Below are 17,916 nucleotides of genomic sequence, written 5' to 3' on the forward strand. Positions count from 1 at the left end.
TTTTAGGATTTTGATTATTTTTTCAGAGGTGCCCCGTATGTATGGGATAGTGATTGATTTAGAATAATCTTTATTGTATGGGGGGGGGGGTGTAGCCATTGGCTGAGAACATATTAAGGATGTGATTTAGTTCAGTGGTTAGGGCCTTGTCATTTGAACAGATTAGTTTAGCCAGATTATGTAGTGTCTTAATAACACCATACTGTTTTGTGTGTGTGTGTGTGGGGGGGGATTGTTGGTGAATATATCTGCCTGTATGGGTGCGTTTTCTATAAAACTGAGAAAACCAAGGTTTTATCAGGCTGGTGGGTGATTAGTGTGGCTAGGAAAGGGAGGCTGTTGTTATCCTCTTTTTCCAAGGTGAACTTGATTCTGGAGTGTTGGTTGTTTAAGTGTGTTAAGAAGGAGGAGTGTATCTGAGCCATGTGGCCAAATAGCGAATACATCATCAATATAGCGAAGTCATATAGCAGGTTTTTGTGGGACAGAGTTTATGGCTTTCTCTTCAAAAGTCTCCATAAAGAAGTTGACCAGGGATGGGGAAAGTGATGAGCCAATGGCTGTCCCCCTCTATCTGTCTGTAGAATTATCACTGGCAAACGAAATAGCCTGAGTTCATTGTGAACTGAAATAGGGCTTAGATATTGGGAGGGAATTTGGCTTGGATGAGCTCTAAGGTTTGCTTGAGTGGAACATTTGTGAATAAGGAGGAGACGTCAAAACTGACCATTATGTCAGTATGTTGGAATGTAAGGTTTTCTATACTGGCTTTGAAGTGGGTTGAGTTTTTTATGTGTGATGGTGTGTTGCCAGTATAGTGTGTGAGCTCTTTAGCTAAATGTTTGGCTAATTTGTATGTGGGGGGAGTCAATGCCATTCACTACTATTGGACATAATGGCACATTTTGTTTATGAATTTTTGGAAGTCCATAAATAAGGGTGGGGGTATAGAGTTAAAAGGTTTTAATTTGTTGGTGACTTCTGCAGGCCCAAGAAGTGACCTTCTTAAGGAGCCTATGGAGTTTTCTGATTTGTGAGTTGGTAGGATTATATTAAATAGGGATGTAGGTAGCCCGGTCTAATAATAAAGCATTAAGCTTACCTGTGTACTCAGTATGGTTGAGAACCATGGTGGTGTTCCCCTTATCCTCTTTTGTGATTATTATTTCTTTGTTTTTCTTCATTTCCTGTAGATCTTTGTATTCACTATTGGATATGTTGGTTTTTGGTGGTTTTCCTTTGGTGAGAACATAGGCTACATCCAGTCTAATATTGTTGGCGATGTGGTTTGGAAGGTGGAAGATACTGCGTTCAATCTGGATCATTATTTCTTCAGCCAGTATTTTTCTCGGAGCAATGGTCAAATTGTGGCCACATGTAAGAATATCGAGTGCCTCAGATTTCAAATCCAGAAGAAGGTTGACTACCATGTTGAGTGGTAGTTTTGGATCGGAGGTAGAGTTCTTTTTCAGGTTATCATATTTCTTGCTGTGTCGATTCCTTATTTTCTCAAATTCTTTATCTACAGAAGTGCACGAGACATCATATAGAATTGTCCAAAGTTCATGATTCAGAATGTTCGAAAGTTCTTTCTTTAGCACTAGAGAAGCTAAAGAAAGCTTTGAAAGCTAAAGAAAGCTGATGCAAACAAAGCTAAAAATAGCTTTGTTTGCATCAGCTAGGAGAACGTGCATCCCGGTAATTTGTTCTCGTAGCAAGTCGAAGCTAGAATGGTTATAAATTTGGAGAGCTTTCTATGAGGAGAAATGGTGTTTAAATTTCACACAATTTGAGATTACCTAATTATCACAGCAGCGTTTTAGAAGATCAAACGATTCAGCTGTCTAGATAATTTCAGTTTCAGTTTACCGTATTGGCAGGGCCTTGCGTGTATAATAACAATAATTTTATTATTATTATTATTCTGGAGGTTAACCTAGTGAATCCAAGGACACGTCGAGGAAGGACAACTGATTTTCATGACAACCGATTCTTAAACAAACAAACAGATAAACAATGGTGGATTCCTGATTCTAACAATCTGCCTAATAAAAATGTAATGATTTCACATGCGCATCATTCAGTTCAATATCGAGGGACACTGGAATAAATAAATTGTTTCTAATAAGAAGAAATTTTTTAAATACGAAAAACTTTGCAAGATAATTAGGTGCAAGATTAATTAGGTCTCTCAGGTTGAAAGAGGATTTGAAGGAATTGCTTGAGGTAGCAAAAGGGAAGATTGAGAGAGTTACGATGGTGAGTTTGTTGCCACGATATGACAGTGAAGAGTATAAAAGGAGGGCCAAAATTGCTAATGACTTTATGCACGGATTATGCAGGAGGAGTGGTGTGGAATTTGTGGATGTGTGCAGTGTGTTTGATGGGCGAAAGGATTTATATAAGATGGATGGTTTACATTTGAATGGATTTGGTGTATGGAGACTTGAAAAGTGGATGTGCAGAACAGCAAAACAAGAGTTATTAAGAGGGGGGGGGGGGGTGAGTAGATATGCAGACTTTAGGGAGACAGTTGAGTGTAAAAATGTGTGTAATATGCCCAAGGGAGTACGAAGGACAACAAACAATCAGAATGGGATAGTTATTATAAGGCATCAAAATAGGGATGGGACAAATGGCATTCTGAAATTCATGTATACTAATGCCAGAAGTATTAGGAACAAGAAGGAAGAATTTTTGGCTTTGGTTGGCACTTCCAGACCACAGGTTATTGGCATTAGTGAAACATGCTGACAGAAGATGATATAGCTATTGGGATTGAATGTGAGGGGGGTGTGGTGTGTTCAGGAGTGACAGGGAGAATAAAATGGGGGGAGGAGTGATGATAGCTGATGAGATAAGCTAAGGAGAATAGAAGTGGAACTGCAGGATAGAGAAAAGAGCATATTTGAGGCTATTTGGTGTGAGATTGTGACTAGCAAAACAAAATACACAGTTGGGTGCTGCTATAGACTAGGTGATGGAATAGATGGTGGAGATAATATGCATAAGCAAATAGAAGCAATGAGTGGAAGGAGAGTGATTATTATGGGGGATTTCAACTATGGCAACATTGATTGGAAGGAGGAGAAGATACATGGGAGGATGGAATTGGATTTTATCCCTGTAGTTATTAAAGAATATCTGTCTGCGACAGCATGTAATGGAAAATACTAGAGGTCAGAGAGTGCTTGAATATGACCACGTTGCCACCAATTGGTGAGAGTGATCATAGGGTCTTGACTTGGGAGATGGCTAAAGGTGTGGAATTTACAATTAAGACAGGGTATATGTGGAATTACCGGGCTGGTAAGAATCACAAGCTTAGGTGTGTGCTTGGCTCAGTGCCATGGCATGTAAAACTGCAAGGGCTGGATGTTGATAGTGCATGGGAGGTGGTTAAGAAGTGTTTGCAGGAGGCAATGGCTGACTGTATACCTAGAGTCTGAATAATAACTCAAGTAGGGGTTAAATGGATGAATAACACCATTAAGCTTGAGCTGCAAAAAAATAAACCACTATATAGGGAATTTAAGGAGAAAGGTGACCGGCCAGAAGGGTAACGATTGTGGTAAGAAGAGCAAAAATAGATTATGAAAGAACATTAGCCATGTAAGCTAAAGAGAATCCCAAACAGTTTTTTTGATGTGGCAAGTAAAATAAAAAATGTATATGGCAGAATGATTTTAAAGAATGCCGATGGTAGGGAGGTAACCGAATCAGTTGATATAGTTGAATTACTGAGCGAGCACTTTGCAAGAGTATATCATCGAGGTAGTGGCATTGCAGAAATGAATGAACTAATAGATTATACGGGAATTATGGTGAATGAGGTGGAGGTGAGTAGTCTATTGCAAAACCTCAATGTCAATACATTTGTGGGATTGGATGGTATACCAGCTCGTGTCGTACGTGAAGCGACTAAAGAATTGTCAGTGCCCTTGACCATTTTGTTTAATTTGCGTCTCGGGTCTGGGTTAGTCCCAAGGGGGTGGAAAGAGGGGAAAATAGTTGCACTGCATAAAGGAGGATCCAAGACTACTGTTGCAAATTACCGTCCGATCAGCATATTAGGAGTCGTTGTCAAGGTCTTGGGGAAAGTAATCAAGGGAAAAATACAGGAATGGATTGATGAAAATGGGATAATGTATGGGGGGCAACATGGTTTTGTGAAGGGTAGATCATGTCTCAGTAACTTGCTCATGTTTTATAACACAGTCGGCTGAACTGGATAAGGGTAATAGGTTTACAGTGATTCTACTGGACCTTGCTAAGGCCTTTGACAGGATACCACATGGAATTCTAATCAGTAAACTGCAGCATATGGGGATGGATATAGGGTTGGTGAGATGGACAGGAGGGTGATTGATGGAGAGATATCAGAGGGTGGTTTATTCAAGAGTAGAGTCCAAAAGACAGCCTGTGACTAGTGGTGTGCCACTGGGCTCTGTTCTTGGACCACTACTTTTCAATTTGCTCATTAATGATATAGGAAACGATCTGAGAGGAAGTGTTCATTTGGTTGCTGATCATGCAAAGTTGGGTAGAGCAATAGTGAGTGCACAGGATGTCAAAATTTTGCAAGATGATTTGGATAGTTTGGAGGACTGGGCTAAGGAGAATGGATGTCAATTTAATGTGGCAAAGTGTAAGGTTATGTATCTTGGGGTGAAAAGATTAGCAGTAGTATATCACATTGGTCGAACTGTACTCCAGGAAATTGATGAGACCAGGGATTTGGGAGTGTTGGTGGATAGGGACTTGAAGTTTAGGGGCACATCGCAAAAGTGGCTAAATCAGCTCATCAAATCACTTTGTTGCTGAAAAATACTTTAACAAGCAGAGACAAACATGTTATTGTTCCTCTGTATCGAGCCTTGGTAAGACCACATTTAGACTACTGTGACCAGATACGTGTGCCAAGGTTTCTTCTTTATGGGGAGGAGGTGGAGAGGATCCAGAGATGAGTGACAAAGATGATAACAGGTCTATGGAATGAACCTTATGAGAACAGGTTGAAGATTTGTGAATTGCAGAAATTGGTTGATTAGGCAGAAAAGGGGTGATATGATTGAGACTTTCAAATTACTGAAGGGTTTCTATAAGATTAATTAAGAAGATATTTTTGACAATAGGACTGGTGGTGGGAGGACTTGAGGCCATACATGGAAGCTGGGCAAGAGTGTGGTTAGCAAGGGTGTTAGAGCTAGGTTTTTTACTTGGAGAGTGGTGAAAGCACATATCCTTACAGCTATCTATAATGCTATGCATTATGGGAAGAGACTACCCAGAGAGTTTCGACCTTTATTTAGGTCTCATCAGTGGAAGCAATACCCAGAGGTGATACTCAGGTTGATGTAATGCAGAAGTCATATTTTCATATATAAGTTGCCTAAACATGTCAAACCTTATTATTAAAATACTCTGGATTAGAGATAGTTGTTGGAAGTTTTCCCACTTGGTTATACTACAAGGGTGGTCTGAAAAGTTCTCGGCCTAACAATGAAAATATGAATTTATAATTTAAAAATTATTTTTATTTTTCAACATAATCACCCTTACGACTAATACATTTATTACAGCGATGCTCCAGTGCCATTATCCCGTCCCTGTAGTGGTTCTCAGTAAGATCTGCAAAACACTCCTCTACAGCTGAAATCACCTCTTGATTCGAAGAAAAAAACTGACCAGCGAGGAAGAGTTTTACTTTTGGGAAGAGACAGAACTCAGAGGGAGACAAATCTGGGGAATAGAGTGGATGTTCCAACAATTCATAGTGCAGATCCCTTAATTTTCCCATTACCAAAACACCTTTGTGGGCAGGAGCATTGTCCTAATGAAAGATGGTTTTATTGTTCCGCAAATCGGATCTTTTCTAACGAATTTTTTCATCTAGTCTGGTTAAAAGATCAGAATAATATTCCCTGGTTACTGTTTTACCATTTTCAAGATAATTAATACACAAAATGCCTTTAGCATCCCAAAACACCGATGCAATGACCTTTCCTGCTGATGGAACCAACTTTGTCTTCTTTGGCACTGAACAATCAGCTTTGTCCTCTGTTTTGATTGATGTTTGGATTCTGGTGCATAACAGAGAATCCAAGTCTCATCCATAGTAATAAATCGAAGCACAAAATCAGTTTTATTCTTGTTAAAAAGCTGCAAGTATTGTTCAAAGATTTTCATGCGAGTGTGCTTTTGATCTGCTGTGAGGAAGCATGGCACCCATCTTGCGCAAAGCTTTTTCATTTGCAATTCTTCATGCAAAATATATCCTAGACATTCTTTTGAAATGCCCATAGTCTCTGCAATTACACACACTTTGCCTCGCCAGTTATCTAATACAATATTGTGCACTTGATCAATGATTTCTGGTGTTGTTACACTTTTTGGACGTCCTTCACATAGATCATCTTCAAGGCTGGTACGGCCCCGTTTAAACTTGGCAGTCCATTTCTTAATTGTCAAAAATGAAGGAGAAGAGTTCCCATAAACTTTCATGAACTTTGAATGAATTTCATTTGGCGTTAAACTTTTTTTTACAAAGGATTTTATAACCGCACAATACTCAATTTTATCCATTTCAAGGGATATAGACGACACTTTTTCTTCAGGCAGCTGTATAAAACAAACTACTTGATAGAATGACTTGCAATTTCCCATGGATGCTTATGATAGATGTCAACTTAGAAAAAAAAAAAAAAATCTTGCCAATAGTGTTGCCATCTATGGTCGAGGCCGAGAACCTTTCACCCCACCTTCATATAAATGAACAATACCAAGAAATTATATACAATGTTTAATCTTTTATCCAAGTATAAGCAAACACAGTTTGTGCCTGAAATATAATCCGGCCTAGGGAAACTCGCATATAGAAGCTAATGACTTCACATCACTTGCCTTAGTATCCCATAATGCAAAGCACATATCCTAACGGGTATGCATACCATTATACATACCCGTAAGGATACATACCCGTAAGCACATATCCTTACGGGTATGTATAATGCTATGTATTATGAAAAGAGTCACTACCCAAACCAGTTTCGACCTTTATTGAGGTCCTAGTCCTGATTATATTTCAGGTGAAAATTTTGTTTGCTTACACTTGGACAAAAAATTAAACCAAGTATATCATTTCTTGTTATCTTTCATTTATAGTAGAACCAAGTGGAAAAACTTCCAATAACTATCTCTAATCCAGAGTATTTTAATAATAAGATGTGACACCTTTTGGCAACTCATATATGAAAATATGACTCCTGCATTACTTCAACCTTCATATCACCTCTGGGTTTGGCTCCCACTGATGAGACCTCAACCAAGACTGAGTCCGGTCTGGGTAGTGACCCTTTCCATAATGTATAGCATTATACATACCCCTAAGCATATTGCTTTGCATTATGGGATACTAAGGCAAGTGATGTGAAGTCATTAGGCTCTACATACGAGTTGCCCTAGTCCTGATTATATTTCAAGCGCAAACTTTGTTTGCTTACACTTAAATAAAGGACTAAACCAAGTGCAGGTAACCCTCATATAACGCAGTACTTATACAACGCAGTTTTGATTAAAACGCAGTCTACAAATTGTAGTAACCCTTTATCTTTTCATATATTCTTCACCACACGACTTAAGAATCAAATTTTATCTTCATTAAATTTGCATCTGCCCGTATCCCACATGCAGTTATAAGTAGTACATTTATATTAGGGGAAATACTTTTTAGCACGCATGTACGCCAATTGTTCACTGTGTAAAGTGTTTATTGTTGAAAATCGTCTTCATTTTCTTCCAGGAAAGTGCATTAAAAATCATAAGTGTGTTAATCTCAAGCTGAGCACTTTATTTTCTGGTGAGTTACAATATGTAATGCTTTTTTATGTAAAATTTTATTTTTATAGTAATGGCCATTTAGAAGGCTTTTGCGATATCGTTAAAAATGAAATTAGTGAATTAATTGATGGGGAAATAAATTTAAATGAGGAGGAACTGGTACAATTAATAGATTACGCCGAACCAAATGGTAGGGAAAGTTCTGCTGAAGATTCTGATTGTGATGAATCCATTAAAGAATTCAGTTTAAAGAAATTAGTAGAAGGATTGAACTTGGTAAGAAAGTTATTTTATAATGATCTCTCAATGGAGTGCGCCGTAAAATTCACGGGCAACTGGATATTTGTTTAGCTCCATATTATGAACTTAATAAAAAAATTGCAGCATAGTGATAAGCAAGGTCTTATTACTGACCTCTTGATAACTAAACCAGCCAAAGTATGCAATGAGAATTATACAAATCAAGTCCAAGAGATTTCAAGTGATGATGAAGTCCAGCCATTCGTAAATAAAGAACATCTACGAAATGTTATTTTTGAAGACAGTGATGATGATTAAATTATGCACTTCATTTTATTTTGCCTAAAACTTTTATGCATTATGGACAATGAAGTTTATGTACAATTTGTATTTTTATAAGTTTATACTATGTATTTTGTTTCATAGTTTATATGTTTTCTTAACTTAAATGAATTAAATAAAAATATTTTTTTGTTGGATATGTCATTCTTGTTTATATAATTTAAAAAAAAAACGATTTGGGAACCTAATCCTACTTTTTCTATGTGATCTGAGTCTTGCATAACGCAATTTATATAACGCGTCATTTCTGTGGAACCTAACATCCGCATTATTATTATTATTATTATTATTATTATTATTTCAGGCGACTCCAGGAGTCCTTAGACTCATCGAGGGAGGCCCTAAACATCATGTCCACACAACTATGCGATTACATTCTCACAGTATCTATCATACCTTGCCTTGAACTCGTTAACCATCATAGCACCCACAACAGACTCTGGCAGCTTATTCCACTCATTTACCACTCTAAAAGTAAAGAACCCAGCTCTAACACCCCTGCTAACCACACTCTTGCCCAGCTTCCATAGGTGTCCCCTATGGAAGGGGACACCTATGTTCTCCCACCACCAGTCCTGATCTCAAAAATATCCTCTGAATTAATCTTATAGAATCCCTTTAGCAATCTGAATGTCTCAATCATATCTCCCCTCCTCCGCCTATCAACTAGTTTCTGCAACCCACAAATCTTCAACCTGTTCTCATATGGTTCATTCCATAGACCTGTTATCATCTTAGTCACTCGCCTCTGGATCCTCTCCACCTCCTCCCCATCAAGAAGGAACCAAGGTGACCAAATCTGGGCACAGTAGTCGAGATGAGGTCTTATCAAGGCTCGGTACAGAGGTACAATAACTTGCTTGTCCCTGCTCGTCAAGGCATTTTTCAACAACCAAGTGAGTTGATGAGCTGATTTAGCTACTTTTGCAATGTGCCCCCTAAACTTCATCTCCCTATCCACCAACACTCCCAAGTCCCTGACCTCATCAATCTCTAGGAGTACAGTTCCACCAATGTGGTATACTACTGCTAATCTTTTCACCCCAAAATGCATAACCTTACATTTTGTCACATTAAATTGACATCCATTCTCCTTAGCCCAGAACTCCAATCTATCTAAGTCATCCTGCAAGACTTTGACATCTTCTGCATTCACTATTGCCCTACCCAACTTTGCATCATCAGCGAACAAATGAATTGTTCCACTTAGATCCTTCCCTATATCGTTAATGAACAGCTTAAACAGCAGTGGTCCAAGAACAGAACCCTGCGGCACACCACTAGTCACAGGCTGTCTTTTGGACTCTACTCCTGAATAAACTACTCTTTGATATCTCTCCATCAACCAACCACCTATCCATCTCACCAACCCTATATCCATTCCCATATGTTATACTTTACGGATTAGTATTCCATGTGGTATCCTGTCAAACGCCTTTGCCAGGTCCAGCAGTATCACTGTAAACCCATTTCCCTTATCCAGTTAATTATACAAGTGTTACCTGTATATAATTTCTTGGTATCTTTCATTTATAGTATAATCGAGTGGAAAAATTCCAACAGACTACAATGAAGTCAAAAAACTATCATGTGGGGTTCAAAGTCATACACAGCTCATCATACCATGTCTTAAATGTATTCACAGGCTCTGCACTCATAAACTCTCAAGCAATACATTCTAATCACTAACCACTGTTAACACAAAAAAAAAACCCTACTCCTCATTTACCCAGGGATGGTCTCTTGTCTTCCCTCTCATTTACCTCATTGTATGAAAAACTTCATCCACATTAATCTTGTAATAGCTGCTCATCAACTGATATGTCTTAGTCATATCCTTCCCCTTCCTCTTCACTAGATTCTGAAAACTGCAATCTTCAAATTTAGCTTTATATTTAACATTGCACAGACCAGAAACCACCTTGGTCAATCACCTTCGGACATTTTTCAATATCTTTTCAGCCTTTAGAACCAGGTGACCAAATTTCTGCACAATAATCTATATATGATCTGATCAAAACCTTATGCAATGGAACCATAACATCCTTAACTATAAAGTACCTTGGAAAATTTTATTTATGGCATCATTATTTCCACTTATCAGTGTCCTCCACAGCATTGCCATAATTGTTTGTTCTGCACTCACAATTTTAGCAATGTGTCCCAAAAATTTTAGGTCTTTATCCACCATTACCATCTGGATCCCTCATATCCTCAACCACTTCTAAGATATTCCAACCAACTGTATACTCATCATTAGATCTTTGTTTCTGAAATTTTAAAATCTTACACTCTACAACATTGAAGTGGTAACACTACTTGCCTATTCATTCAGTCTATTCAAGTCCTCTTGCAAAGTTACATCTGCTCTACTCCTCAGAATTTGATCGGCTTTGCATCATCTGTAAAGAACCACATATCACCATTCAAACCTTACTCAATATCATTAATGGCCCTAAACTGACTCTTGAGGCACAGCACGAGACGTTTCTCTTCTGAGATATTTGCACTTCCATAAAAACTTGCTAATACCCATCAGATAGATGATCTCCAATCCAATGCACTAATCTGCTATCCAATCTTATCTAATCCAATTAAATTATCGGCTTGTCATGTAGCAATCTATCAAAGACTGTTGCAAAATCTAAAAATCTAAATGGATCAGTGACTGGCTGTATGATAGCTATCAGAAAGTGTATATGGCAATGCAATATCCTGAAAGAGAAAGGTCACTAGTGGTGTACCACAGAGGTCAGTTTTGGGACCACTGTTGTTCAATTTGTATGTTAATGATACTGGGATGGGTTTAACTAGTGATTTTTCTGACTGTGCTACTGTAGCGTCTTCAATAAGGATGTCTTCTGAATGCAGTTTCTTTACACTGTTTGGAGATCCTGCTAACCCTTCCAAACACTTCTGGAACAAGACGGGGGTGACATTTTTCCAACTGTATGTTCACCTGCTGAGTGTATGATTAGGAACAGTGGTTTATTTGTTGCAGATTCTTACTTTTCTTTTCTTCTGAAATAGTGCAAGACTACTTAGGATTTCCCTTTCCAGATGACCATGGGATACACTGCACAGAAAATACAGCAGCAACACATTAGATCCTGGTGATGGTAAATTGAAAGACAGGATAGTGAAAAAGACTCAGGAGAAGTAATGCAAAGAATATGGAAAGAAAAGTCACAGACAAAGAATAAGAATGAAAAGGGCCAATATCATCACTAGGAGGTCCCTGAATAGGTGCACAGGTGCCTCACACGGAGAGAAAATAGTAGCAAAAAGATGACAGAGAGTGTAGATGGTGGATAAAACATAAGCCACCATTCACACTTTATGCCATCTTCTGCTACTACTTACTAATAATAATTTTGTCTGCTAATATTGTGAGCTGTGTGTTATGTGTCCAAGGGCTAAATGAGTGCAAAAGTCACTGGACCACACGAATATATAATGTAGTAACTTTATATATTACTACTAATAATAACAATAATAATAGAGTTACAAAACTCAATATAAAGAAACACAAACTACCACTTTTCCTTACAGTAATCTGGTAATGCTTGGAAAGATATTTAGGTGAGAAAAAAGTTTCTTTCATATATATTTCATAATAAAAATATATGTGAAAATATATTTAAAAAACATTAACTTACCAAGAACATTGACCTGCAAATTTTTTGTAGCACTGCCAGCATCATTTTCAGCATGGCAAGTATAAATTCCTTCATCTGTTAGCTGCACCCTTTTAATATCTAAAAATTTCCCTCCACCAGAAAAATTGTAATGATAAATATTCAGAGATTCATCGTTTTTTAGCCAAGTTATTTGTGGTGACGGAATCCCTTCTGCTTCGCAAGCAATACGTAATGGCTGGTTAACAATAGCATTACTTGTCCCATGGAAGCCTAATCTTTCAATTATTGGTGGAGCTGAAATAAAACAAAAGATATCACTTCTTGTGATATTAATAACAAAAAATACAAAAGAAATATAATGTTTAAAACCTTGGAATTGAGAGACATTGAAAATAAAATAAATGCAGATTAATTTTTACATAGCATCTAACAATCGTGTGATAAATAACTATATTGCTAAAACTCGTCCAGATTACCACTACACATTATACAGACTGGATTTTGAATTTTAACTGCTCAAGTTAAAAATGTGTTTTATTTGAGAGGATAAAATATGGAAACTTCAACAACACCAAATGAACTATTTTATAAAAATGATGTTTATTAACTGGCTTATATTTCACTGGATTTAAAATCAGCATCTTCAGAGCACAAAGAAGAGCATGTTATAGTTTACAAGTGACAATGACGGACAAAAGATCCACAGTCTTATTTGGCACCCTCTAATGTTGTAAAAAAAAAAAGTATATAAAGTTATGTATGAGTTGATTTTAAGATAATAGTCTGCCATATTAATGCAACCATACCAGTAAATTTTTTTACTGCAAATACTCAAAAAGGAAAAACTCAATCTGCAAAATCTCTACTGACCATCAAGTAAAGACAAATTTCAATTCATTATCTCATAACCGAATGTACCAACCACCTGTCCACTCTGTCTTTAAAAGAGTAATGGACTTATGAGGGCAATTTCCTTATATTATTATTATTATTATTATTATTATTATCATCATCATAATCATCATAATCAGATCTCCATGCAGTCAAGAGCTTCATTGCAGGAAGTACTAAAAAGTGTCACAAGTGAACACAGCAGTAGTTTTAAACTGTGCTTAAAAAAGTGTGTTTAATTAGTGTATAGTGTGGCTTTTTGAGAAATAAATACAAAATGTTATATTCAGGCAATGACAATCAAGGAAAAGAAGGAGTAGCCATAGTATTCAACACAAAATACGAGGCTAATCTTCTTGAATGGCAGGCAGTCTTAAGTAGAGTGATGTGGGCAAATATGAGAATGGGAAACTGGACAATGAGACTTATTTGTGTCTATGGTCCCACAGAAGGTTCTACTAAGGTAGAAGTGAAGGAATTTTTTGCGGCTTTAGAGAAAGCAACTGACACAATGAAAAAGGAAAAGTTGGTCCTTGTTGGGGATCTAAATAGCAGAATAGAAAATGATTGTCAGAAAAACAAAAATATTTTGGGAAAATTTGGAGAAAAGAGCAAAACTAATAATAATGGCAAATACCTGTTGGATTTCTGCTTAGGACATGGACTGGTTATTACTAACACCACGTTCCAACATAAAAATGTGCACAAATTCACATGGAGAGAAGAGGCAAGGAATAAGAAAGTCTCATTGACTATGTTATTGTTGACAGTGATGTTTTCCCACTGGTGCATGACACCAGAGTTCACAGAGGACTTAAAATTGGAAGTGATCACCATTTAGTCTTGAGAAGGATAAAATTGAATTTCATATTATTATTATTATTATTACTTCGAGCAACTCCGGGGAGTCCTTAAACTCATCGAGGGAGGCCCTAAACATCATGTCCACACAACTATACGACATTCTCAATATCTATCATACCTTGCCTTGAACTCGCTCACTGTCATAGCACCCACAACATACTCCAGCAGCTTATTCCACTCATTTACCACTCTAAAAGTAAAGAACCCAGCTCTAACACCCCTGCTAACCACACTCTTGCCCAGCTTCCATAGGTGTCCCCAAGTTCTTCCACCACCAGTCCTGATCTCAAAAATATCCTCTGAATTAATCCTATAGAATCCCTTTAGCAATTTGAATGTCTCAATCATATCTCCCCTTTTCTGCCTATCAACTAGTTTCTGCAACCCACAAATCGTCAACCTGTTCTCATATTGAAAAGAAGAACATATAAGAAAATTTTAAAGCGAATAAAAGTTGAGCAGCTCTCAGATGTGAACTGTAGACTAAAATACACAAAGATTATTGAAGAAAAAATGAAAGCATTTGAAAACAGGAACCAAACTTTGGAGATTCAGTGGCAAGCCCTGAAAAAATACTGATTGATTCAGCCAGAAAGGCATGTGGTGAGGTTGTCTGCAAGGATAGAAAAATCAGAACTCCATGGTGGACACAGGAAGTTAAAGAGGCAGTGAAGGAAAAGAAGAAAGCATATCAAAAGCTCCTGGCAAATAAGTCAGCTTGTGCTCTTAGAGAATATAGAAACAAACGTAAGAAAGCTAAACACTGTTTAAAACTGGTAAAACACTGTGTAAAACAGTGTAAAACAAAAGTCGTCATGGGAGGACTTTGGGAAGAACATGGAAAATAAATATCAAGAAAGTGTCAAGATTTTCTGGAGGTTGTTGAAGAAGCTCAGAAATGGAGGAAAGAGTGCTGTAAAAGGAATTATAGATGATAAAGGTGACATGAAAACAGGAGAAAAAGATATCCTTGAAGTACTTCGAAAAATTGCTAAATGAAACAAGCAGTGATGACAGCACAGTGGTAAAAAACACTGACCAGGCATGCAGTCAGGAATACATATCCATACTTGAAGTAGAAAAAGCCATCGAAAGCCTGAAATGTGGAAAGGCAACAAGAGTAGATGATATTCGACCAGAAATGCTAAAGTTTGGAGGTATAAAAGTCTTACAGTGGCTGTACTGCATAGTTGAGAAGGCCTGGACAGAGGGACGAATTCCAGATGATTGTAGTAGAGCTTTCATAGTATCCATATATAAAAAGGGAAATAAAACTGAATGTGAGAATTACAGAGGTATTTCATTACTGAGATTTCCTGGTCAGATATATGTAAGTATACTTAAGAAACGGTTGAGAAGGATTGTGGAAGAGAAGCTTGGTGAACAACAAGCTGGATTCAGGCCAAACAGAGGCTGTCAGGATCAGATTTTCACTTTACAACATAGTTGAGAAATCATGGGAATATAACAAAGATCTGTATTTAAGTTTTGTAGATCAGGAAAAGGCATATGACAAGGTGCCAAGAGAGAAGCTATTCAATACACTACAGTTATATGGTATCAATGGGGCATTATATCAAGCAATACTTAGTCTTTATTTGAGTTGTAAGTCAGCAGTTAGAATTGAAGGAAGTACAAGAAGGTGGTTATAATGTTAAATCTGGTGTCAGACAAGGATGTACATTATCCCCTCTCTTATTCATTATCTATATGGATCACATTATAAAGGAAACTGATATCAAAATTGGAGGTGTTAATTTCAGCTCTTTACTTTATGCGGATGATGTTATACGTCTAAATAAATCTGCTACAAGATTCCCTGACTAAATTGAATAATTGTTGTAATAGATATGGTATGAAGGTCAGCATTAAAAAGACAAAGACAATGAAAATAGGCAAAAACATTGAAAATATCAACTGTATTGTGAATGGAGAACCTATAGAACAAGTAAAACATTTCAGCTACTTAGGCACGATTTTCAGCAAAGATGGTAAATTAAATATGGAAATAGACAACAGAATCAACAAAGCTGGTATGGTAGAAAGTCAACTGAATAAATTTCTATGGAATAAGAGAGAAATTAGCCAAAAGGCAATATCATATTAAAAACGAAGATATTAGGAAAGAACACTAAATTAGCTATACAAGACAGTGTTCAAACCAGATTTAACTTATCGATCTGAGAGCTGGGTCAGAAGGAAAAAGACACTTGACCAAAGACTAGAGACAGCAAATATGAGAGTCCTGAGAAAGATTAAGGGTAGACACAGATGACATCATTGGCAATATCATATTAAAAACGAAGATATTAGGAAAGAACTTGATATTGTCAGCATCCAGGAATGCATTAGCAGAGCTAATCTCAAGTGGTATGGTCACTTAAGCAGAATGAGAGAGGAAATATTAGCAAAACAAGTGTTTTCTTCCAGGTTGTCAGGAAAAAGACTTAGAGGGAGACCAAGATATAGGTGGATTGATATAGTAAAAACTGTCTTAGAAGACAGAAATATAAGACCTGATAATATTGGAGTCTTTACAGGTAACAGACTGATTTGGAGGAAAATTGTAAATAGGAAGTTAGTAATGTTGTAAATTTTTCATGTAGTACTATCATATGATGTATGTGGCGTTTTGTCACAAACTGCGTTGCATTTTTTTTTTTTCAGTTTGGATACAAGTGTCCTTCAGTGGTGTTGTTGCTGAAATTTTTTGTTGTTTATATTGTGATTTGCTAATTGTTTGTTGTACTACTTCAGCTTCTAAAGATGGTGTCCATAAAGAAACGTACCTCAGTGGAACGGAAAGCTTCTGTATGAAAGTCTGGTGTAGTCTTGGATTTTTCGCAGTAGATACATTGCAAAAACTGCTATTATTATTATTATTACGGGCAACTCCAGGGAGTCATTAGACTCATCGAGGGAGGCCCTGAATCATATTCATCACAACTATTCGGCCTTCATACAGTATCTATCATACCTCACCTTAAATTCATTCACTGTCAGAGCATCCACCACAGACTCTAGCAGCACATTCCACTCATTCACCACTCTTAAAAGTAAAGAACCCAGCTCTAACACCTTTACTAACCACACTTTTGCCCAGTTTCCATGGATGTCCCCTAGTCCTCCCACAACCAACCCTGTTCTCAAAAATATCTTCTGAATTAATTTTATAGAAACACTTCAGTAATTTGAATGTCTCAATCATATCTTCCCTCCTCTGCCTATCAACCAAATTTTGCAACCCACAAATCCTCAACCTGTTCTCATAAGGTTCATTCCACAGACCTGCTATCATCTTGGTCACTCACCTCTGGATCCTCTCCACCTCCTCCCCATCAAGAAGAAACCTAGGTGACCAAATCTGGGCACAGTAGTCGAGATGGGGTCTTAACAAGGCTCACACAGAGGAACAGTAACCTGCTTGTCTCTGCTTGTCAATGTATTCTTCAGCAACCAAGTGATTTGATGAGCTGATTTGGCCACTTTTGCAATGTGTCCCCTAAACTTCAACTCCTTATCCACCAACACTCCTAAATCTCGTGCCTCATCAATTTCCTGGAGTACAGTTCTCCCAATGTAGTAAACTGCTGTTAATCTTTTCACCCCAAAATGTATAACCTTACATTTTGCCATATTAAACTGACATCCATTCTCCTTAGCCCAGACTTCCAATCTATCCAAATCATCTTGCAAAATTTGGACGTTATCTGCATTCACTATTGCCCTACCCAACTTTGCATCATCCGCAAACAAATGAACTGTTCCTCTCAGATCCTTTTCTATATCATTAATGAACATATTAAACAGCAGTGGTCCAAGAACAGATCCTTGTGGCACACCACTAGTCACAGGCCGTCTTGTGGACTCTACTCATGAATAAGCCACTCTCTGATATCTCTCCGTCAACCACCCTCCTAGCTATCTCACCAACCCTATATCCATCCCCATATGCTGCAATTTACTGATTAGAATTGCATGTGATATCCTGTCAAAGGCCTTAGCAAGGTTCAGTAGAATCACTGTAAACCCATTACCCTTATCCAGTTCAGCCGTCACTGTGTTATAATACGTGAGCAAAAGCGGATTACGAAAAGAA

The 17,916-nt window shown here is 37.5% G+C and overlaps 1 protein-coding gene across 1 annotated transcript in view; it reads right to left on the reverse strand.

The window, feature by feature from the left end:
• The window catches only part of LOC150104032 (hemicentin-1-like), a 792,930-nt gene extending 780,382 nt beyond the window's left edge, over window positions 1-12,548 (reverse strand). Inside the window, exons 1-2 of the mRNA XM_090396385.1 lie at window positions 12,539-12,548; window positions 12,081-12,356 (exon numbers count right to left, since the gene is read on the reverse strand). Coding sequence (XP_090252511.1) covers window positions 12,081-12,356; window positions 12,539-12,548 — 286 coding nt within the window. The remainder of the gene's footprint in view (window positions 1-12,080; window positions 12,357-12,538) is intronic.
• Between the last annotated feature and the right edge of the window lie 5,368 nt (window positions 12,549-17,916).

Source organism: Typopeltis vanoorti, chromosome 8, assembly GCF_054136105.1.
Source record: "Typopeltis vanoorti isolate ZY-2024b chromosome 8, IOZ_Tvanoo_1.0, whole genome shotgun sequence".
NCBI lineage: Eukaryota > Metazoa > Arthropoda > Arachnida > Uropygi > Thelyphonidae > Typopeltis > Typopeltis vanoorti.